We start from the raw sequence: 20,499 nt of genomic DNA, 5'->3' as shown, positions 1-20,499 counted from the left end.
GATGTTCACAAAGTATACATGTAATGTTCTATGGTGTCTTCTATGATATATTTTTGTAATATTTACGTAATATACACGTGATGTTTCTAGGATGTACTGTGTGATGTTCATGTAGTATACGTGTAATAGTATATTTGAAGTTTACGTGAGAGATAGAAATTGATTCTATATAGATCATTATGCTATGTTTCTACTCTTCAACTTATAACACGCTCTCACTTATAGTAGAAATGCAACACATAATTATATTCCTTGTATGAATAACAATAATATACAAATACATTCTATGTAGAACTTTATTAGCTTAACTAAATTGTGCTTAAATTAGGATGAATCCAATTCCAAAGGATCCAAACGAATCATATTTTTTGATGAGTAACGAACTCCGTGGTGTGAAAAAAAAGTTGAGTATATATCTATATACACCTTGATTCATCTCTGCCGACTGATGACACGGCCCTAGCTTTACTAATCCGTGGACGCGCGGGAGCTACACGTACGCTGGTGTGTCACCCGGCCGATGACCACCTATACGACGCCGTCTAGTAGTTTATAGGCGAGCCGTTTCTGTTCGAGGCATGCTCGCATCACCAAACTGTGCCTGGTGCCCTGCTCCTTCCGGTCAGTGCCCTCCTGCTGCTACACGGCACTGGTGACTGGTGAATGATAGGCTCATCGCGCGCGACGATCTGGCGCGGCCCCTGGCTTGCCTCTTCTAGCTCCTCTCGGAGACTCTCGGTAGTCAAATAACCGCGCGCGACGCGCCCCCGGGTTTTTCCATGGCGGGGGCGGCCTTTAATTATGTGGGAGTTTGTTACGTACGCGCGATCTTGGAAAGTCTCGCACCCAGAAGCAGCCAGTGTGAACGTGTTGAGACTGAGAGGCGCATACATGTGTTGTGAGCTGTGAGCAGAGGAGCATGCAGGCCGGAGCAATCACACAGCAGCTTAATTTGGTCAGAGAGCACGCTTTGGCAGTTGACACCCAGCAGCAATAGAGAATTAATGGCCATGTTTGTTTGCTTGACCACTAAAAGTGTTCGTTCATTTCTTATAAGAGAAAAATACTGCTATAAATTCGGTAGGATGAAAACATATAGAACCAATGTTTGGCATTGGGCACCCTAACAATATACTGTATAGTACATGATTACGTGTGCTACCAATGGGCAGTGGGTCAGCGCGACATTGCTCCCAAAACCGAAAGGCGCAAGCAAAAAAGCGTGCACACGACAATGCCCTGCGCTGCTGCACAAGAAACGATAAACCGGCCCGTCCATTCGGAGTACTCCACTCGATCCTTTCCACATCCCTTTTTAACGTTTGCTAGTCAAGCAGGGACAGCAGCTTCTTCACAGAGAAAAGATGGAGTTTATAAATCACGTACTGGATTCCTTTAGAGACTCCCTAATAAGAATGCTTAACTTAGGATAAACCTAATTAATACGGCATCTAAAAGAACGGAAGAGGAGTATGCAGGTTTAGCGGACAATGCAATATCACCTTTTGTGTGTCATAGATATTATAAAAATAGAAATAAGTCTTTGTTTGTCCATCTACTCTCTAGTTAGTACAATATAATTTTTACCCCACTCGAATACTCTTTCAATCCCATAATATATAAGGACATACTGTGGAATTCACATTTTATCTCATAGTATAAATTAAAGACTTATGCGACATTGGTGCTTGATTGAGATTTGAGAGGCATATGCTAGCTAAAAAGGCAAGCATTAGAGCCTGTTTGGATTTCCATCTCTAAACTTTAGAGCACTTTAGCTCACTTTTGAGGTAAGCCCAATGTGAGATGGGCTAAAATTTTTTAGAGCTAATTATAGACCACATGTTTGGAGATTTTAGCTCTAAAGTTTAGAGCAATGAATCCACACAGGCTCTTAATTGTATTGTTGTAATCCTGATGATTGATGCGCATCTATATTCCAAATAGGGGGCTGTTTGGATCATCTTAGTATATTATATTAAATAAGATAAAGTAATCTCTAGATGATCTAAGCATCACAGACTATATGGATTGGATTATAGTAATACAACCAACACAATATTGATATATCCTATAATCCATATTAAACCTACTAATACAAAAGATCATAGGTGAACGGAAAACATTGTCAGTGCAGAACCCTCGCCTTTGGGATTCGTGCTCAACATTGAGCACGATGCTAAAGAATTTCAGGCGTATCTAGAAGGCCCGATGACGAAAGAGGATGATATATAAATGGTCACAACTCACATGCATGTGAAGTTGTGAAAAGTGCAAATAAAGGTTTTGTCCATGAGCCCGCCGCAAATACGCCTTGCATCCCTAAAAGCATTTCTGCAGCACGACTGCATCTTTCACCGATCAAAAAGAGAGAGAGAGAGAGAGAGAGAGAGAGAGAGAGAGAGAGAGAGAGAGAGAGAGAGAGAGAGAGAGGAGAGGAAATTAAATCGTTTTGATTATTATTCCTCAGAAATAAAGTGAAGACTTTAAAGACCTCAAAATCTAGGAGTACTGTAGTAGTTCTCTCATATAAATCACTCACACATCCATGGTTACATATATGCGTCGCTACAAGTGCATGTTCCTGTTGGAATTTACGTAGCCATCAATGGCGCCATCTCTTCCATTGGCAACACCGGTGCCACCACCACCGACACCGAGGCTCCCCGTCCCCGTGTAACTCTGCGGCAGCAAGCTGCTGTTGTGGTAGCCACCATTGCTAGGGTTCGCCCTCTCCAGCGCCTTGACCTGCGTCTTGAGGAACTTGAGGTAGCTGGCCGCCTCGTCGAGCATGGACGCCGTGTCCATCCGGCTACCTCCCGGCACGAGCCGCTGCAGCACGCGCAGGCGCTCGCTCACCCTCTCCCGCCGCAGCCGCGCCGCCACCGTCTGCGGGTCACTCGAGATCCGCACGTTCTTGCGCCGCGGCTTGCTCTGGGACGACGGCGCCGGCTCGGTGCCGGCCCCGCACACGAGCTGGTGCACCGGCCGCATCGCCGCCGCGCGGTAGATCATCTCCTTCACCTGCGCTAGCGCCTCCGAGTCCGGCTCGTACTCGTACCCGCCGCCGGCCGACGATGACGATCCTCCTGCCGCATGGTGGTCACCATGCCCGGCGGCGAACGTGATGCTGGTCGACGACGACGACGTCGCCGAGTCGCGCTTTGCGCCACGCCACGGGGCAGCGACCTGCGCCTCCGTTGATGTGGTCGCGGCTACCGCAGGGTACTTGCCCCCCAGCTTTCGCTTCGAGGCGAGCGCGGCCGTTGCCTGAGGCAGCGCCGACGACCGCGACAGGGCGCAGGGAGACGCAACCTCCGTGTCATGGCCTCCGCCGCCGCCGCTGCACGTGTTGGACTCGCCGGAGGAGATGTTGCCGTAATTGCCGCCCGTGGTGCTGCTGTATCCGGAGGAGAAGGCGTTGCTCGACGCGGTGGGCTGCGCGGGCTCCTCGGCGGCGGCGGCGACGACGTCCGAACCGTAAGCGAACGTGTCAAGGAGGCCGTCGTCCAGTGCGCCGGTGACGCTCGCGAGCATATCCGCCGTGTCCAGGCCCATGAATCCGTCGGAAACGGAAAGACTCGCGCCGCCGTGGCAGGGCATGAGGTTCTGGACCTGGTGCGACGAGGGCAGGTCGCTGAGACCGCCATGGTCAGAACGGAGGTCGAAGCCGCCGCCTAGAAAGGCACCGAGGAGGCCGTCGTCGTCGCTCGGGCGGCTTGGCAGGCATGGATCTGCTGCATACTGCATACTCCAGCCGCCGAAGTCCTCCATGATCTATACACCTACGACACCGCCGGCGTGCCGGAGCCGACAGCCAACTCAGGCAACAAGACTTGGTACAGGTTTACTGCTGCAACAAGATTGCAGGTGCAAACAAATTGAACTCTTGTTGTCAGTGCAAATTGTGAGACGATTTGCAATTACAAAGTCGTTACAATAGCAGAAGAAACAAGATCATCTTTCAGCTAGCTGCTAGGCATGCACTACGTCAGTACCTGACCTGCCTCGCAAATCGCAGTAGCAGATTGATTGAGGAATTGGTTTGGTGATGCAGGTTCAGGCCGCCTGCACCGATCTGCAGTGACTGACGAATTTCTGAAGACTGCTGCAGCGTAGTGCAGGGTGGGTAGCTAGGATGGTCCCTGTGGATGGCTGTGCAGATGGGCGACTTTTATAGACGGCTTGAGGTGTAGCGCTGGCCAAATTTGTTTCCTTTTTCGGTAGGAGAGAGGCATCTTGTGGGGGCACTTGCCGTTGGGGGACAACAACAACAAAGGGTCAGCAGTGTCACAGCTCCGAATTAGTAACTAGCAACTGACAGTTTGCCTTTGCCTGCACTCAAATGGTAAAGGGGCCTCCGAATTCTACGGTAACTTGTTTTGTCTATGTGAGGCTGATGCAATAGTTCAACTGGCATCTTTTATTGTTTTCTTTTATTTTCAAATTTTAAAGATGATGATGTGTTTGGTTCTAGACTTTATAGAGTGGCAGCGTGCATCAGGCTTACCTTCCTTATATACTAAAAAAGGGGTTCTACCTGGACCTCCCTTGGAACAATCTAGAAGTATAAAGTTCCAAATGTATGAATTGTGCAAAAAAAAAAGGTACTTTTAGAGAAAACAGAGGTATTTGGATGTTTTACGAAGCAAACACAGGAATTTTCTCCTTTTGCTTGAAGAGCTTCATATCTAGACGAGAAAACAGAGAGAAACGTATTGCGCATTGGACTTCTCAAAGCAATCGTAACCACAATGTTGGAGATCACTTTAGAAACCTCCAATTCAAATATTCAATGGAGGAAAAATGTTTTTTTTTCAACATGTTCCATTAGGAAACATTCCTGTTTTTTAATCCAATTCTACATAATCCATTCCTCCATTCCAATGGAGACCTTTACCTTTTCTTTAGGTTTGTTTCATGGTTATTAGAGAGACGAAGAGGAGAAAGGATCTTGATGAAAAACAATAAATGATGAATGGCATATATAGCCTCCAGTTTCGGCTGCTTGTTTCTTGTATGCTACTCTCTCCGCCTACAAGTTGTAGTCGTTTTGGATTTTTCAAGTTCATAATTTTCGCTATGTACTTAGACATAGTGTATATCTAGATGTATAGTAAAATCTATGCACATAGAAAATACAAAACGACTTTACAATTTGGAACAGAGAGAGTAGGTTAACTTTTTCTCTTTGTATATGGTATTGGACACTATTTAGAGGTAACTTCTGCCCTTTGTATATGGTATTGGACACTGTTCAGAGATAACTTCTATCCTTTGTATATGCTATTGGACAATTCAGAGGTGACTTATGCCCTTTGTATATGGTATTGGACTCTATTGGTTGGTACATCGCATGGAGCTTTGGAGTCTTGTGCCATGGTTACGTCACATGATAAGGCTAATGATGATATAGGACAATGTATTGATGTATATAGCTTCTCTGCAGGATTTGTAGGATATACAACAATGGACCTAAGTTTTTGTAGATGTAGAGCTCTACAATTTTCAAACAGAGGAAGAAACTATAGATCTTATCAAGTCCATTAAGAAATAGAGTTTTTTTTTGTTTTTTTTTCTTTTCTCGTAAAAGAACATAATGGCAAGCAGCACACGCAGCGGCATATCTTTGAAGTAGATGCGATGTATATAGAGATAAGAATACAAAAGTCAGCTGGGCGCAAATAAAGATAGAGCAGCAATGACAAAAGAAAACAATTGAGAAATGTTGTATTTAATGGATTTTCTTTGATTCGAGCAAAGCAAGCAGCACAATACACATTGTAGTCTATGTGCACGCTGTGTCGCTGTGCTGAGAGGACCACACACTGATGAGGACGTGCAAACCGATTGCAAGATAAAGAGTCCCCTTACCGAAAAGAACAAAAAACAAAGAACATGATGAATAGATAACGAATGATAAAGGCTCTATATTCATATAATATGTCTATATATAACGACCTAGGGGTATATTATTTTGTTACTTGGAGCTTGAAACAGAAGATTTCTAATAACACTGTCACCAATGACGACCAACCTACTTACGCTTTTGTTCTTAGTTCACATAAAAAGATTAACAACTTGGAATAACAGTATATTCTATAAGTCGTAAATTTGATATAGCCCGCACTACAATTAAAGTCATACTAAACCTTCATTATCTCACAACAACAACACATATGCCATCGTAGGCCTAATTCAAACTTGTCCAGATGTCAAATTATCTAGTATATGCCAACTAATTTCGAACCCCTAATGCATATCTAATGACACTACTACCTCATCATACACTAATAAAAGAGCCTTTTATAGGTGGATAACTATATATTTTGCCTTTGACTAAGGGCCTTGGAAATCAGAGGTTTCCATGGATGGGCCAAACAATGTCTCTAAATTAAAGATACTAGAGGTGGAGGAGGCTCAAACCACCGGTTCTGAAAAATAGTATAAAAAAAGTTTGCGCATGGGCTAGACTGACAGCCAATCCCGCGATCTTAAAATCACGTAAATTTTAGTATCCGCGGTCGCAAATTCACACAATTTGCCTCCGAATTATCTCCCTATGAGACGAAGAATGCTATTTTTTTAACTTTACCTCTCTAAACCTTTTTAATTATGCAACAGTACTCTAAATGATCTTAAAAAATTGTTAACTTTGCAATTGTAAGTCTTATCCAGAACTTTAACTTTAACTATTAGAGCATGTTCCCTCACATGAAACTTTTTATAAGAGAGAGTGTTAGATGAAAATGTTATCAACTACATAGTTTTTGGACCTCTTTAAGCTCTACAATTTTAATATAAAATATTTTTTTTAACTTTCTACAAAATCATTACATACTAATTTGTATGTATGGCCTTTATTTCTAAATATGGTCACTTAAGACGGTCATCTTTAAAAATGCATTTCTATTTGCTATCATCTTAAGCAATCTTCAATGGAACAAATGTTGCTTATATGATGGTTTTGGAGTAGAAGAATCAGAGGGAGTCTAGACTAGGAACAACAGGAACCCGACGGAGAGACAGCAAGACCAACAGGTGGGTTCTCGGAAGAGTAGAGAGCTTTCTTGTTCGATGCCTGTTCTCGGAAGATTTCAGGCCTGAATCTTGTTCAACAGCCAGGTTACCTTTCCCAGCAAAGGGTCTCAAACACAGCCTCATAAGTTGCAAATAGAAATGATCAGTTGGTTGGATTTTTTATGGTGGAACCTATCCACCCTGGTCAAGTCCATGATATGACACAGGTGCTCGTATTTTTCTGGATTTAACGACGCTATGTTTTTGGTAGTAGGCGACGTGTCCTTTGATAGCGAGATGTCTGTGGTGACTTTGTCATTCTTAAGATTTGTCGGTCCAACTCGGTTCTTCAGAGGTACTCATAGAAGTAGAATATGCATGCGTTTATAGGGGTGGTAGAGCAAGACTATGCGTTTGTAGGGGTGGTAGAGCAAGAGATTAAAACGGCACCAGTAGCTGGGCAGGTCTTGCCCGGCGTGGTTCCTGTTGACCTCATGAGAGAAACGAGAACGCTGAGATCGACCGAGCGTCTGCGAGGAATTTAAATGGGCACCGTCGTACACTGTAGCGAGATGAGATCGATCCATGAAGAGAAGAAACGTTGCGTTGGTCCCCGACCTGATCGATCGACGGTCGGACGCCGGCCGGACGCCGGCCGGACCACAGTCTACAGGGGTGTGTGGTGTGCTAGCGTGATGCCTCATCTCCTGTGCTGCTACTGTGTGTCATGCAGATTACAGTGCGTGTCCGCCGCGCGCGCGCGGGCGTGGGCGCGCCCCTCGTGCGCGCACGCGCCTCCGGCCGGCCGGCCGGGGCCTCCGCATGCAGATCGATGCATGCACCGCACCGCATCGCATGCATGACTCCGGCCGCTGCCGCGGGGCCCTTCGTCGCGTGGTCGTGGACGCTGCGTCCTGTTCGCCGTGGTCGCACCGGTGGGCATGCAGTGGCGCACATGTATGGAGACCGGACTTTAGGGCCTTGTTTAGTTCGCAAAAGTTTTCAAGATTCTCCGTCACATCGAATTTTTGGTGGCATGCATGGAGCATTAAATATAGATGAAAATAAAAACTAATTACATAGTTCACCTGTAATTTGTGAGATGAAACTTTAAGCCTAGTTACTCTTTGTTTAGACAATGTTTGTCAAATAAAAACGAAAGTGCTACCGTAGCCAAAAACGAAAATTTTTACGAGCTAAACAAGGCCTTACTCTGGTATGTGCAGTGGCTGGTTCGATCAGCACGCACGACGACAGTCGACAGCACGAGACTCGTGTCACCGCGCCTGCAGGCCTGTACGGCGAGCTTATGTGCAAGCTGCAGCCTGCAGAGTGTGCATTTGCTCGGGTCCTGGCTGGTCAGGGGCTCAGGGCCTTCAAAATTCTAGGGCTTCAAACATTTTTTTTAACTACTATAATTTGTATTATTAATACTAATCAACACATTGAACGAATGAATAATAAATAAGTTAGCAGTCACTTCTACGGCACGTATTTGTAAAGGTGGCTAGGGATTATAGAGATAGCTATTTAGTAAGCCTATACTTGTCGTCTCTAAATCAATGGTTTTTAGAGATGGGTATCCAATCGTCTCGAGCGAAATATGAATACCTCTAGAAACCATTTTGCAAAATATACCAATCATTTTACAAAATTATACCAATCAAGCAAAATATTTAACACTGGGAGAAGCCTTCTAGCAAACAACGCATTAAGAGGTTGTTTGGTTACCTCTAGAAATCATAAAGTTATTTTTAAAAATGAATTTCAAGTTATGAAAACTTATAACAAAATTTCTAGGTATTAAAAGGCTATTTGGTTTGCGGCCAAACCCGTCATGCCAGAGCGATGGCGAGCCACAAATTCTGACATAGCTGTTTGGTTAGGTCTACAGTTTAATCTGCCACAGATTCCTCCAGCGTAAAACTCGCCACAAACTGTGGCGCTCAAAAAGTTCGCCGCAGCAGCAGCGCGCCACGCCCAGCCGCAATTTAGGCGTGGCTAGCAGCGACTCACATCCAAACACGCTCTAAATGAGTCCAAATGAAAACGGCTATCAACTAAAAGTTATAGATCTCTTTGAATACTAAAAATTCGACATAAAATTTATCTTCATTGAATCTAATTTGAAAAATTATAAATTTCATGTTGCACCTATTTTTAGAGATGGGCCAAATTGGCATCCATTTGTACTGGTGGCTGGAAAGCCTAGCTTCTAAAAAATTATTTTTAGAGTACTTGAGAAACCATTTTTATAGATGGTTTTTGATAGAGCAACCTCTGCTCAAATAGAGCTGTTTCTAAAAATTGTTTCTGTAGTAATAGTGAATTAGAAAATTTCTTTTCATGCCATGGCCAACCGACTGCTAAGACCGACGTATTTTCTTTAGAAAGTTTTTTGAGAAAACTTTTTCTCTCACGCAAATTGGGAGAATTTTTTTCGAGAAATTAACTCCTATCTCATTCCTTGAAGGATAGCACGGCACGTTTTAGGTAAAAGGTAACCTATCATATTTGCCAATGTATGAGTCCCAGGATTTTTAGACATAATGCTAAGACAAAAGGTATATGCAATATCATTAATAAGCAAACACTTGTTTCCATTTTTTTTCTCAAGTCATCCCAAAACTCTCTAGTAGGAATGTAGGATCCTGCTCATCGTGCTGGTCGTGACTCGTGAACCAAATAGGCATGGGTCAGGGAACAAAAATGAAACCCATGATGGATCATACTCTCTCCATCTCCAATTATAAGACATTTCAAGAATTTTGAAGAGTCAAAACATCTCAATTTTGACTAAAATTATATAATAAAGATAATAACATTTATTATACCAACTAAATATCATTAGATTTTTTATTAATTATACTTTCATAGTATATCTATTTGATGTCATAAATCTTTATAATTCTTTCTATAATTTTGGTTGAATTTGAGATGTTTTGACTTTTTAAGATTTTTGAAATTCTTATAATTTAAAATGGAGGGAGTAGATTTTTAACGGGCAGATTTTATATTTGTGTGTGTGGATTTTGTTGCGGCGGATTTATATCGTCGCCATCTTTTAATGTACTGTTCCGTACTACATTTTTCTTTTTCTTTTTTCCGACTACGTGGTCCTTCGTTCCAGTCCCGGGAGCGTGACGCATTCTTGGGCAGCGCACTGATGGTAACATTGATATGGGCCGGGTGCGCGTCCGTGGACCGTGGCAATTGTCGCGTCGCGCTGGCGAGCGATCTGGAACCCCAAGAACGAGCCCACCCACGGCCCAAACCGAGCGAAACAGCAGTTGCCCCGCCCCCGCCGCCGGTTTTGAACAGCTTCGGATCAGACCGTCGTCAGCTACGGCGGATTCGCACCAAATAATTCATCATTTCCATCCAATCCATATCCAGGCATATCGTCGCTAGGTGTAGCCCCCTGTAGGGTTGGTATCTCGCCTCACGTCAGAATCAGATGTCCTGAATGAATGCCACGCCCCCGGCACCCCACCCCAGGTCCCAAAATGGCAAAATCCGAACAAAAGCGGAAGAGCCGGGGCCGGCGGGCCGCCGCCGCCTTTCGTTCGTGGAATCGTGCACGTTGCCGTCACCCAAAGACGAGACACGCGGCGGCGCCCATGGCGATGGGCCATGTCACACACACTCCCAACGGCCAAGCCAAGTACCACGCTCCTTCTCCTCCCCTCCCGGCCTCCCTCGCTCAAAAAGGCAAAGGGACATGATCCCCGGCCGACCGAACACGGATCACCAATCCATTATTAGTTTAATTTTATTACCCATCCCATCCATCATCATTTTCTAACCAAAAGAAGGGGGTGACAGCAATGAGTACGAGCCCAATCAGTGCCCGCTCTCACCTGTGACGTCGCCGTCGCCTCCCCGGGGCCGGGCAGCAGTCGTGCTGCTCCGGCCCGACTCGACTCCGACAGTCCGACTGGGTAGGGTAGCTGCACGCGCAGCACAGCACAGATTCCATTTCCACAAGCACCACACACCGAAAAGGAGGGAGGAGTTACCACAGCTAGCTTACACAACCGAGCACTCAAACAGAGAGATATATATCATCGCCTCTCCCGACCCGGCAGGCACCTAGTTCAACCGGTTTGGACTTTGGAGAGATCGACTTTGACGAAATAAATACCCAAACAAATGCATGCGTCATCACCAATTCAGCAGAGGAAGGAGAGCTCCGATTCGCTTTAGGAGATGGATGACTGCTACAAGCCTTCTTCTTCTGACGACGGCGCGCCGCCACCGCCGCCGTCGGCGGCGGCTCTCCCGTAGCCGAGCTCCGAGATCTCCCAGCTCGTTGCTGGGGCTACCTCCTGGTGCAACCGGGTGTATTGCTGACAAATAGTACAAGCAAAGCAAGCCACAACAGCGTTAGTATGTGTGGTCAGTGGTCACTCGAAGATGGGACTTGAGATTGTGGCAATGGCAATGCTACCTCCATCTTCGTCAGCAGTTCGCTCGCGGTCGGCGCAGAAACGAATATCTGGCTGCAGTCAGGGTTGATGAAGCCCTCGGTGGCGCCTTTCTCGAACAGGGCAAGCAGCGGGTCGTAGTAGCCGTCGACGTTCAGCAACCCAACCTGAGACAAGAGACAGAGGCCGGCCTTAGTTTGTTTTTGTTTGGGTGGCAACAACGCGTTGCTGATCGATCAGTTGCAGTAGTTCACTTACTGGTTTGTCATGAATTCCGAGCTGGCACCAGGTGATCATCTCCAGCAACTCCTCCATCGTCCCGTACCCCCCTGACAGAAATTAACAAAACTGTATGTAAGCAATGCAAGTTCGACCGAATTGCTGTCGATGATGATGGTAGCAGGAAAACCATCGAACATGCATCTGGCACCTGGAAGAGCGATGAATGCTTCGGACTGGCGAGCCATCTCGGCTTTCCTCTGATGCATGTCGTCCACGACCTTCACTTCTCCCACGCTCTCACCTGATATCTGCGACAAACAGAGACGTCAGACGTGTGCAAATGTCACTGCAAATCTCCATCGTCCAAGCGTAGTACATACATAACTGTGAGATAGGGGGTTTCTGAATGACAGGAGACACACTGTTCAGGTTCACATCAGATAAAATTCACTTGACAGAATTTTCTTTTTCCGGAAAGGACAACAACAAGAGATTTGCCGCGATTTACAATGGAAAAGGAAAAGGATGTGAAAACTGAAAACAGCAACACCAGCCGGCTGGACTAGGAAAGCATTCTCTGGCACAGGAGTACAGGAGCCCTAGTTATACAAAGGAAAAGGACTAGAAAAGCATCTCCTCTACTTGACAGAGTCTACTAGGCACGTGTAGTTACTGAATTCAGACGGGAGCTGCAGTCTAGACTCCAAATTGTCACACCTAAGTCTATCTATCTATATAGGAGTATATAACTAGATAGGAACCTTCTGCTAGTAGAAATAATAGTACACCTAGCTTGGCCAAATCATTCATCAATAGTAGAAAGGACAGCTGGAAATGGAGAAGAAAAGAGGGTGACGAAACGGAACACGACTAGACAGACAACAAGCTCAGCAGTCATTCATTGAATCCTATAGTAGTTGTAGCCTCTTGCAGGTGAAGCTGAATTATGCATGATATCAATGGGTGGGACGTGCTTAAATTTGACCCAACGACCAACGAGAATCATTGCACGCTGATACGTACTACTACTACACTAGCTAAGAGGTCACCATGAACAGATCTTGGAGTAAATAAAGAAAATTCACATACCTCAATAGGCATGAGCGCTTTAGGAATCACCCTGTGAATGAAAGAACAAATCAAAAGCAAACAGAAACACCCAGCTCCAACATCAGATAGAGTACTCCAAAGGGGGTGCACCCAAAAAAAAAAGAGAGGTGAAACTGCAAGCACGGCAGGGTACCCAAGGACATGGCAGCCGCCGTCGCCAACCGTCCGAGCAATCACGCCCATCAGGCCGATGCTGCCGCCTCCGTAGACGAGGCTGATGCCCCTCCGCACCTGCACGTTGCAGTCGTCACAGCAACGGAAAAAGGCACGGACACGACGGTCAGCTACCAAGCAAGAACTCAAAAAAAAAAAAATCGGTGGTGGTGGCAGTGCTCTAGCGCATGGCGGGCGTGGTGAGCGTGAGCTCCCTGCGTGCATCGGTGGATGTGCACACTTACCAGCTCGTGGCCGAGCTCAAGGGCGGCGTCGGCGTACACCTTGCGGCGGCCGGCGTTGCTGCCACAGAAGACGCAGATCGTGCGGAACCTGCTCGGCACCGCCGCCGCCGCCCCGTCGCCCATGCCGATCGTCGGCGGCCACGCGCGCAGCTTCCTAGCTAGCCTAGCGCTGCCTAGCTAGCCGCCGGCGAGGGAACGGCCGGGAGCTCGGATGAGGTAGCCTGATGGTGGCCGCTCGCTCCTCTCGGTGGTGCCGCGTGTGTTGGCTGCGTGCGCGTGCGTTATCTCCAGCAGCGCGTCTCAGCAGAGCTCCCAAGTGATGGCGGCATTAAGCAAGGCCGAAGTGGTGTAATCGATCGCCCTCCCCCTTTTAATTCCGGTGGGTCAAACAAGCCCCGCACCGCACCTCGTCCCTCGCCGCTGTCATTTTCGCGGGCGGTCCGATCCGGTGAGCAGTCACCACCACCACCCCGGCCGGGCCCGGTCCGCTGCCGTAACTCTGCATTGTCTGTCCCGTCACCGTGTCGATCGCCGACAATCTTTTTGCACCGCCCCCCGGCCCAGTCCGCTTCCACTCTCCACCACCACTGTGCCTGCCTGCCGGCAACGGCATGCATGGCGCCGGCACTGTTCCCCGCATCTGGACCATCCGTTCGTGTCTCTGTCTCCCAGGCGCCGCCGACCCATCACAGCCGTCCAAACCCGGCTAGCTGCGCGCTGCATGGAGCCATTTCAGAGCCGTGCCAAACCAGACCTGATCTTTTTAGTTTTTCCACCATGGGTTGCCATCAGGGGGCGCCACAAGCCCGGTAACTGTAAACACGAGCAGCTTCAGGCTTGTTGTTCAGGGCGCGGTGATAACGTTGCCCGGTTCCGGCGAAAGGCGTAGCTTTCGGCACGTCCCTGTCCGCCGCCTGTGCACCGGTCAGGAGGGCACTACTAGGGACAACAGCACTACTAGGGCCTTGTTTACTTCCAAAAAATTTTGCAAAATAGGAATAGTAGCACTTTCGTTTGTATTTGACAAATATTGTTCAATTATTGACTAACTAGACTCAAAAGATTCGTCTCGCCAATTCCGACCAAACTGTGCAATTAGTTTTTATTTTCATCTATATTTAATACTCCATGCATACGTTTAAAGATTCGATGTGACAGAAAATCTGAAAAATTTTGTAAAATTTTTAGCAAACTAAACAAGGCCTAGGCCACAGCGAAATCCCATCGGCCGCAGATTTTCTCCCCGTATTATATCACTCCATCGATCGCAAGATCGTTCGCTACGGGTATATAATAAACTACTATTATTGCAAAAAAAAAAGGGGCTAGACTTTGACAAGCAATGTGGTCAGGGCTAACGTAGACCGGGCGTAGTCAAACAAATGGCGAGAGATTAAACAAGTCGAGGACCCTCGCCATTACAGGGTTCCCTACCAACCCTGTAACAATGTCTGCCGGGGCCGATTCTGATGAGGCCATCATATATGCGGCAGCCAATCGGAATGTGCGGAGCAATTGTTTGATCGCCCGGACGATCGCGCGAGACATGTCATGGGATCTTCAGCGAAGAGGACACACGGTTTCGCGCCAGAAACAGACAAGATGAGCCTCCAGAATTATATTCAGGGTTTTGGTGACCCAAAATAAGATACTATCAACATCCGTCACGACTCTTAAATAGAACGCAAGGTAATTGCCCTTTGCATGCTAATAAGTACTTACATAATTTATCGGTAGACTACAGACAAGAAGAAAATTAGGATCTGGACATCGATTGGATGTGCACAACTCACACTAAACTAGGATGATGATATCTGCAGCAAATATATATATATATGGTTATAAAGGATTTGTTTGTCCATTGATCGATCGATCAAACGTCATTCTCCTTGTCCAAGCTTCTCGGCATGCTCCGGCTGCCTTTCAGGGACATGCTGTTCAGTCTCCTGGAGGTGACTGAAATCTCCGAGCCTGCGTTGCTCTGGGTGTCGATTGAAGACAGGGCCACCCTTGACATGTCCCCGGACCGTTGCCGCTGGAACGACGACCCTCGGTGGCTGCTGCTGCAGCCACTCAGCCTCGCTTTGGCAGACTTGGTCAAGCTCATGTAGTTCGGTCCTCCGGCGTTGTTGCCACTGTCTGACCTTGCTTCTGATGCTAAGATGGTGTTGGTAGCAGACGTCAGGGTCACCGATGATCTCGATGGAGAGCTCTCGTCACACACGGAGTCAGAAGAAGAGGCTGACAGCAATGAAGGAGGCGGTGGCTTCGCTGCTGCTACCCTGGTTGTGACATTGTTTCTTCTGATTTTGACTGAGCTAGCATCGGAAAGCTTGGAGGCAGGCAAGTTCTGCTCCTTGCAGTTCTTCGCAAGCTGCGAGTCGGTGTGATTTCCTTCCATGATTCTGGTCTCCCATGGCTTTGTCGCCATCCATCCTTCCAAGTAACTCAAGTCGTGATTAGGCTCATGGCTTCTAACACAGCTAGCAGGAGAGCTTGGTCTTCCCTTGTGTTTTGAACCCCGAGGCTGAAAAGAATATATGATCAACATGTTTATGAAGATGAAACTATGGATGTAGCATGATGACAAAGATGTGGTGTACTACCTGGTGAGACAGAGCATAGGCAATAGCCCTTTCTCTCTTTGCTGCACCTTCATGCTTCATGTGTAACTTTGATCTTACATCATCAACAGATCCTTGGTGGTCACACCATTGTTCCTAAAATATTAAGCAGCCAAGAAATCTTTGCACCGTCACATACTCACATTACTATTCTAGTGAAAGCGGCCGATCAGTATCAATAGAAACAGCAAACTGTAGTGTGAACTCATTATCTTTTATTTCTGTTCAACTGTAGTCTGAACATGGAAGTTGGGTTGCAATACCTAATTGTAAAAGACATTATTGGTGTTATCACCATAGGCTTTTCTTACCTAATAGCATCACTACAATATTGATTCTAACACACATTGTCAATGTGAAAGAGCGAGAAACAACCTTAATGGACTCAATCATTACAAAAGATAAAGGAAGCTTAGTTGTCCATGTCACTCTTACTGATACAAGTCCCTTTCAAATAAAAGTAACCCACCATATCAACTCTCACGTCAGTTTCCCACAAGGAATTCAGTGTAAGAACAAGCACATGGAAAGTTTTAAATAGTCAAAATATCAACAGGAACACAATGGGAATTCAAAATTCAAACTTTTACCAGTTTCTGACTTCCTAATGATCTTGGTTCTTAAAAAAGGTTCAAAGTGTGCAATCATTAGCTTTGAAACACTAAATTGGAATTAAAGTTAGAGGGAAGTTTTAATATAATAAACTACCTTTATTTTGAACAAATTTGTAAAAAATCTCAGTGGAAGCCAACCAAGGAACTGAAACAAATGGTCCATGTGACAGTGACACCATTAGTGATACTCCCTCAGGTCTAAATTATAAGTCGCCTTGACTTTTTTGATTCATCCATTTTGCTATATATCTAGACATATTTATTGTATCTACATATATAAGTAAAATGGATGTACTAAAAAACCAAAGTGACTTATAATTTGGAACAGAGTGGATACTAAGGAACCAAAGACCTTATGACACTCCAGCAACACTGTCAAGTGTCAACCGAAATCCATCATCAGAAATTTGGTTGTTCCCTCAAATTTTCCTGAATAGCATATGACATTTAGCTGTCTACTGGGGAAGTTTCGTAGGGAACTTAGCAGCTAATAATCAACAACCATTTTGGTGTAACATTGCAATTTCCCCCACCCCACCACCCTTGGGAAATAGGAACATTGCAAATTCTGAAACCAGAAAAAAAACGTGATGTTTTGCGTGTTCAATATACCATAGCGTCTTTGATAGAACTGGCACGGCCGTTGAGCGCGTCCTGGCCCTGGGAGCCGTGGCCGTCGGCGGAGGAGCGCGCTCGGCGCTCCCGGGCGCGTTCCTGCACCCGCAGCAGCGCGTGCATGCACTTGAGCGTGACGGCCAGTTGCTTGCGCACGAGCCGGCCGCGCACCAGCGCCTGCAGCCGGACGATGCCCCTCAGCGCCTTCAACGCCCGTCTCGCCTGCTCACGCGCGCCGCAGCAGAAGAGCACAGAGATGCATAAAGAGTCAAGATCACAGCATGGAAGTAGCAGTGACACATCACCAAACGGAAACAGAGGAGAAGATCGGGCGATACCAAGAACGCGCGGAATGCGGTCTGGATGCGGACGGCGGCCCATTCCTGCCTGATGAGCAGGAAATCCCTGGGGGGAGCGCGGACCACGGCGGCGAGGACCGAACTGAACGAGTCCGCCGACGCCGAAGAAGCCTCGGACGCCAGCGCACTGCCCTCGCCGGCGCTGGCCCTAGACGCGGCGGACGAGGTCCGCCACAGACGCCACTTGCGGCCGCCCTTATGCCCCGCCGCCTTCTCGGGCGCCTTCATGGCCACCAGCGACTTGATCCACTTCCCCGACGCCCCCATCGGCGCCGCGCAACACGAGACGCGCTCTGCTCGACCGAAGCTTCCGCTTTGGTTGTGTGGGGGCACTCCGCGGTCGGCACTGGGATATGGAGGAGGAGAAGACGAAGCCGAGGCGAGACGGGAAGCGACAAAATGGAAGGACCAGTGAAGTAGTGGGGGTGGTGGAGGAGGTAGCCGTTGTCCTTTTCGGCCACGACGGTGTGGGGAGGAGCAAACGAACCGGTTCGTCGATCGTGTTCCGCGGGGATTCAAATTTCGAACGGCGGCGAGCAGCAACCGGCAAAGGTGGCGGCCGGGCCGCGGGATCCGCGGCGCTCCCAACTGACGTGCGGTTCGAGGAGCCCTAGGCCCACATGTCATTCGGCCAGACGAACGGTTGGAGAGTTGTGGTTGTGGCCTTGTGGTGGGCGAGGAGAACGGCGACCTTGGCGGCTGGCTCACGGGCTCGCTGGGCGCTGGCTGGCTTTCCGCGCGTTGGGCTTCGAGAAAGGAGGGGGCTTTCTGGGGACATGGGCCCAAGATGCCTGACTGCGGTGTACGAGTAGTAGGTCCACAATAAAATGGGCCCGTGCGTGAGGGAGTTCAGTGGTCCGGGGCCTGCCATGGTTTGGTGACTGGTGAGTTCTCGTTTCCCGGTCCCGACGACGGGGCTGCCACGACATGACCGCGATCGCGAGGAAAGTCGTGACCGGAGTTGACACCACGCACCAGAAAAAAAAACGGAGAGGATACTGTAAATAACGGAAAGTCGTGAACGGAGTTGACACTACTCTTAGGCCTCATGTGTTAGGGTTCCTCTCGGCTCTAACTTCTCACGTACTGTACTCCTTTCGTACCAAAATAATTATTTTGTTGTTCTCATTTTTTGAGAAATATTTTTAACTAAATATATATTGAAAAATATTAATTTTATGGTACATAACTTTTATCATCATAGAGATTTTTGAATTTAGTTTTTTAATAAATTTATTTAAAGATACAAATGTTACACGTATTTTCTATAAATTTAGTTAAACATTTGATTCGAAAGCCCAAAATAACAGTTATTTTGAGACAGAAGAAGTTTTTATTGTTCATGCACACTTTAGAAGCTTTATTCTCACTTCTCTCTCCTCTTCTCACATAATTAGTTGGAGTAGATGAAGTTAAAAAAACTGGCTTCACCTGCTCTCACTAGCTCTATGAGAGGAAAGAAGAAAGCGAAAAAGAGCTCGTGTGAGGCCTTGTTTAATTTCCAAAAAAATTCAAGATTCATCATCACATCGAATCTTGCGGCACATGCATAGAGCATTAAATATAGATGAAAACAAAAACTAATTGTACAACTTGCCTGTAAATCATGAGATGAATCTTTTAAGTTTAGTTAGTTCATGATTGAACAATATTTGTCAAATAAAAATGAAAGTGCTACAGTATTCCGAAAACAGAAAATTTTGGGAACTGAACAAGGCCTGAGACCAAACATTTGGGAGCTACTTGTGTCGTCCCAAGCTAGGAGCACGTGTAAACTTAATCCGGCACAAGACCATGAAACATTTTATATAACATGATGATCTTACATTTGAAAGTGTGCGTTAAAAGCATGTCTGAAACAAAGCAAGTGTTGGACGTTTGATAATTAGTTGATACATAAAGCAAGATCATTTGTATCATGTCGCTGAATCTGACTTATGCTCATGCTAAAATGTTATGAGACGAAAATATTGTCTGAAAAACAGGACATCGGTGTGGGTGAAAAAAAAAATCCACAATACCCAAAATGAAGACAAGCATGTTCCCAGCTCAAAGGTTGTTAGTTTGAGAAGAAATCATACTATGCTAGAATATAGTGCAGTAGGGAAAAACCACGTTGGACACCCTCCATAGCCTCGTGGCCGCACAAATGGTTTATCTAGCAATAAAGGTGTGATTGTCCCGTTTCTCATGTTGAACACACCAGAGTCACGAAAAAGATCTGCGTCCCAAATTCCATGCTCGTCGTCACACACGAAGTAGATGCAGTCCTTCTGAGCTCCACATTCAGAAGCAGGTAGAAACTTTGTGTTTGTGCCAACAAAGAGTGCTTGGTCTCCTAGTGTATCGAGCCTTCTCCACTTATTTGGGGAATTTATGGTCATGTCCAGCTCAAGGATTTCAAATGAAAAAGTACGAGTATTCTTGATCCTATCTTTTGTTGGCAAAGTGGACAAGAATCCAACTAGGCGCCTTACTTGGAACAACTTGCCGTTATATTCAGCAAGATAACTCCAATACACGCAATGATAGCTCTTATCATCAATGGACCGGTCTATCATAACGTTCTTGACAGAGTAGGATACACATTTCATGGATGAGATGCTTGGCTTGCCTTGGTAGCTCGAGCCAATCTCCAAGACAAAGAGCTTATTGCTTGAGAGAGCATACAATTTTCCATCACAGAATATGATATCACGGATCTCACCATCAGGCACTCTGAATGCAATGGAGGCGGATGGTCGGCAAATAGAAATCACACTCTTAAATACCATGGACGTGGTCAATACAACAAAAAGGGAATTTAGTGATAGGTCTTGTGGTGTGGAGAGTGACACCAGCTTGTAGAGTATCGAGTTTGTGGGGCAAGGATTGGCGCTCTTAGGAAGCTTTATGACATTCTTGGAGAAAGGATTCATCAGTTCGAGTTTACCAGAGAGACGCCTGAGTAAGAGCCACTGCCCCACGGAGCCATGGATGAAAACATCATTCGGTACATGCATCCGGTGAATCTCGCCGCTTGGGATGCTGATGAAAGAGCCGTCGAGGAGGGTCAACCATGGTAGCGGAGGAGGAAGAGGCTCCTGCCGAGCAACACGACGCCATGAGCG

The 20,499-nt window shown here is 46.6% G+C and overlaps 3 protein-coding genes across 7 annotated transcripts; all 3 read right to left on the bottom strand.

Moving 5' to 3' along the window:
* Positions 2,456–4,409, bottom strand: LOC8061079 (transcription factor PIF1). 4 transcript variants are annotated; one of them, XM_021448333.1, is made up of 2 exons: positions 3,999–4,409; positions 2,456–3,853 (listed from the first exon to the last, which is right to left on the bottom strand). In XM_021448333.1, the coding sequence occupies exon 2, from the start codon at positions 3,772–3,774 to the stop codon at positions 2,569–2,571; it is 1,206 nt and encodes a 401-aa protein (XP_021304008.1). In that variant the 5' UTR covers positions 3,775–3,853; positions 3,999–4,409; the 3' UTR covers positions 2,456–2,568. The 4 variants fall into 4 exon arrangements, with proteins under 4 accessions (XP_021304008.1, XP_002440159.1, XP_021304009.1 ...); XM_002440114.2 differs by having other exon boundaries at positions 2,456–3,850; XM_021448334.1 differs by having other exon boundaries at positions 4,004–4,409.
* Positions 10,959–13,522, bottom strand: LOC8061078 (probable cytokinin riboside 5'-monophosphate phosphoribohydrolase LOGL7). 2 transcript variants are annotated; one of them, XM_002440113.2, is made up of 7 exons: positions 13,178–13,522; positions 12,913–13,010; positions 12,759–12,789; positions 11,878–11,977; positions 11,706–11,776; positions 11,471–11,614; positions 10,959–11,369 (listed from the first exon to the last, which is right to left on the bottom strand). In XM_002440113.2, the coding sequence occupies exons 1-7, from the start codon at positions 13,298–13,300 to the stop codon at positions 11,241–11,243; spliced, it is 696 nt and encodes a 231-aa protein (XP_002440158.1). In that variant the 5' UTR covers positions 13,301–13,522; the 3' UTR covers positions 10,959–11,240. The 2 variants fall into 2 exon arrangements, with proteins under 2 accessions (XP_002440158.1, XP_021303963.1); XM_021448288.1 differs by having other exon boundaries at positions 12,759–13,010.
* On the bottom strand, positions 14,822–17,922 carry LOC8061077 (protein IQ-DOMAIN 1). Its single transcript, XM_002440112.2, has 4 exons — positions 17,369–17,922; positions 17,028–17,252; positions 15,784–15,897; positions 14,822–15,704 (listed from the first exon to the last, which is right to left on the bottom strand). Exons 1-4 carry the CDS (start codon positions 17,654–17,656, stop codon positions 15,051–15,053), a joined length of 1,281 nt encoding a protein of 426 aa, XP_002440157.1. The 5' UTR covers positions 17,657–17,922; the 3' UTR covers positions 14,822–15,050.

Source organism: Sorghum bicolor, chromosome 9 (assembly GCF_000003195.3).
Source record: "Sorghum bicolor cultivar BTx623 chromosome 9, Sorghum_bicolor_NCBIv3, whole genome shotgun sequence".
NCBI classification, from domain to species: domain Eukaryota; kingdom Viridiplantae; phylum Streptophyta; class Magnoliopsida; order Poales; family Poaceae; genus Sorghum; species Sorghum bicolor.
Note: the sequence above shows the minus strand (reverse complement) of the source record. Positions and strands in the feature narration are given on the sequence as shown.

Coding starts and splice junctions, on each gene's coding strand:
- LOC8061077 (XM_002440112.2), bottom strand. CDS start 17,656: ATGGGGGCGTCGGGGAAGTGGATCAAGTCGCTGGTGGCCATGAAGGCG. Junction 17,253..17,368: donor CCGCATTCCGCGCGTTCTTG/GTATCGCCCGAT, acceptor GCGCGTGAGCAG/GCGAGACGGGCGTTGAAGGC. Junction 15,898..17,027: donor GTTCTATCAAAGACGCTATG/GTATATTGAACA, acceptor TTAATATTTTAG/GAACAATGGTGTGACCACCA.
- LOC8061078 (XM_021448288.1), bottom strand. CDS start 13,300: ATGGGCGACGGGGCGGCGGCGGCGGTGCCGAGCAGGTTCCGCACGATC. Junction 11,978..12,758: donor AAGCGCTCATGCCTATTGAG/GTATGTGAATTT, acceptor TGTTTGTCGCAG/ATATCAGGTGAGAGCGTGGG. Junction 11,370..11,470: donor AACTGCTGACGAAGATGGAG/GTAGCATTGCCA, acceptor ACTATTTGTCAG/CAATACACCCGGTTGCACCA.
- LOC8061079 (XM_021448333.1), bottom strand. CDS start 3,774: ATGGAGGACTTCGGCGGCTGGAGTATGCAGTATGCAGCAGATCCATGC.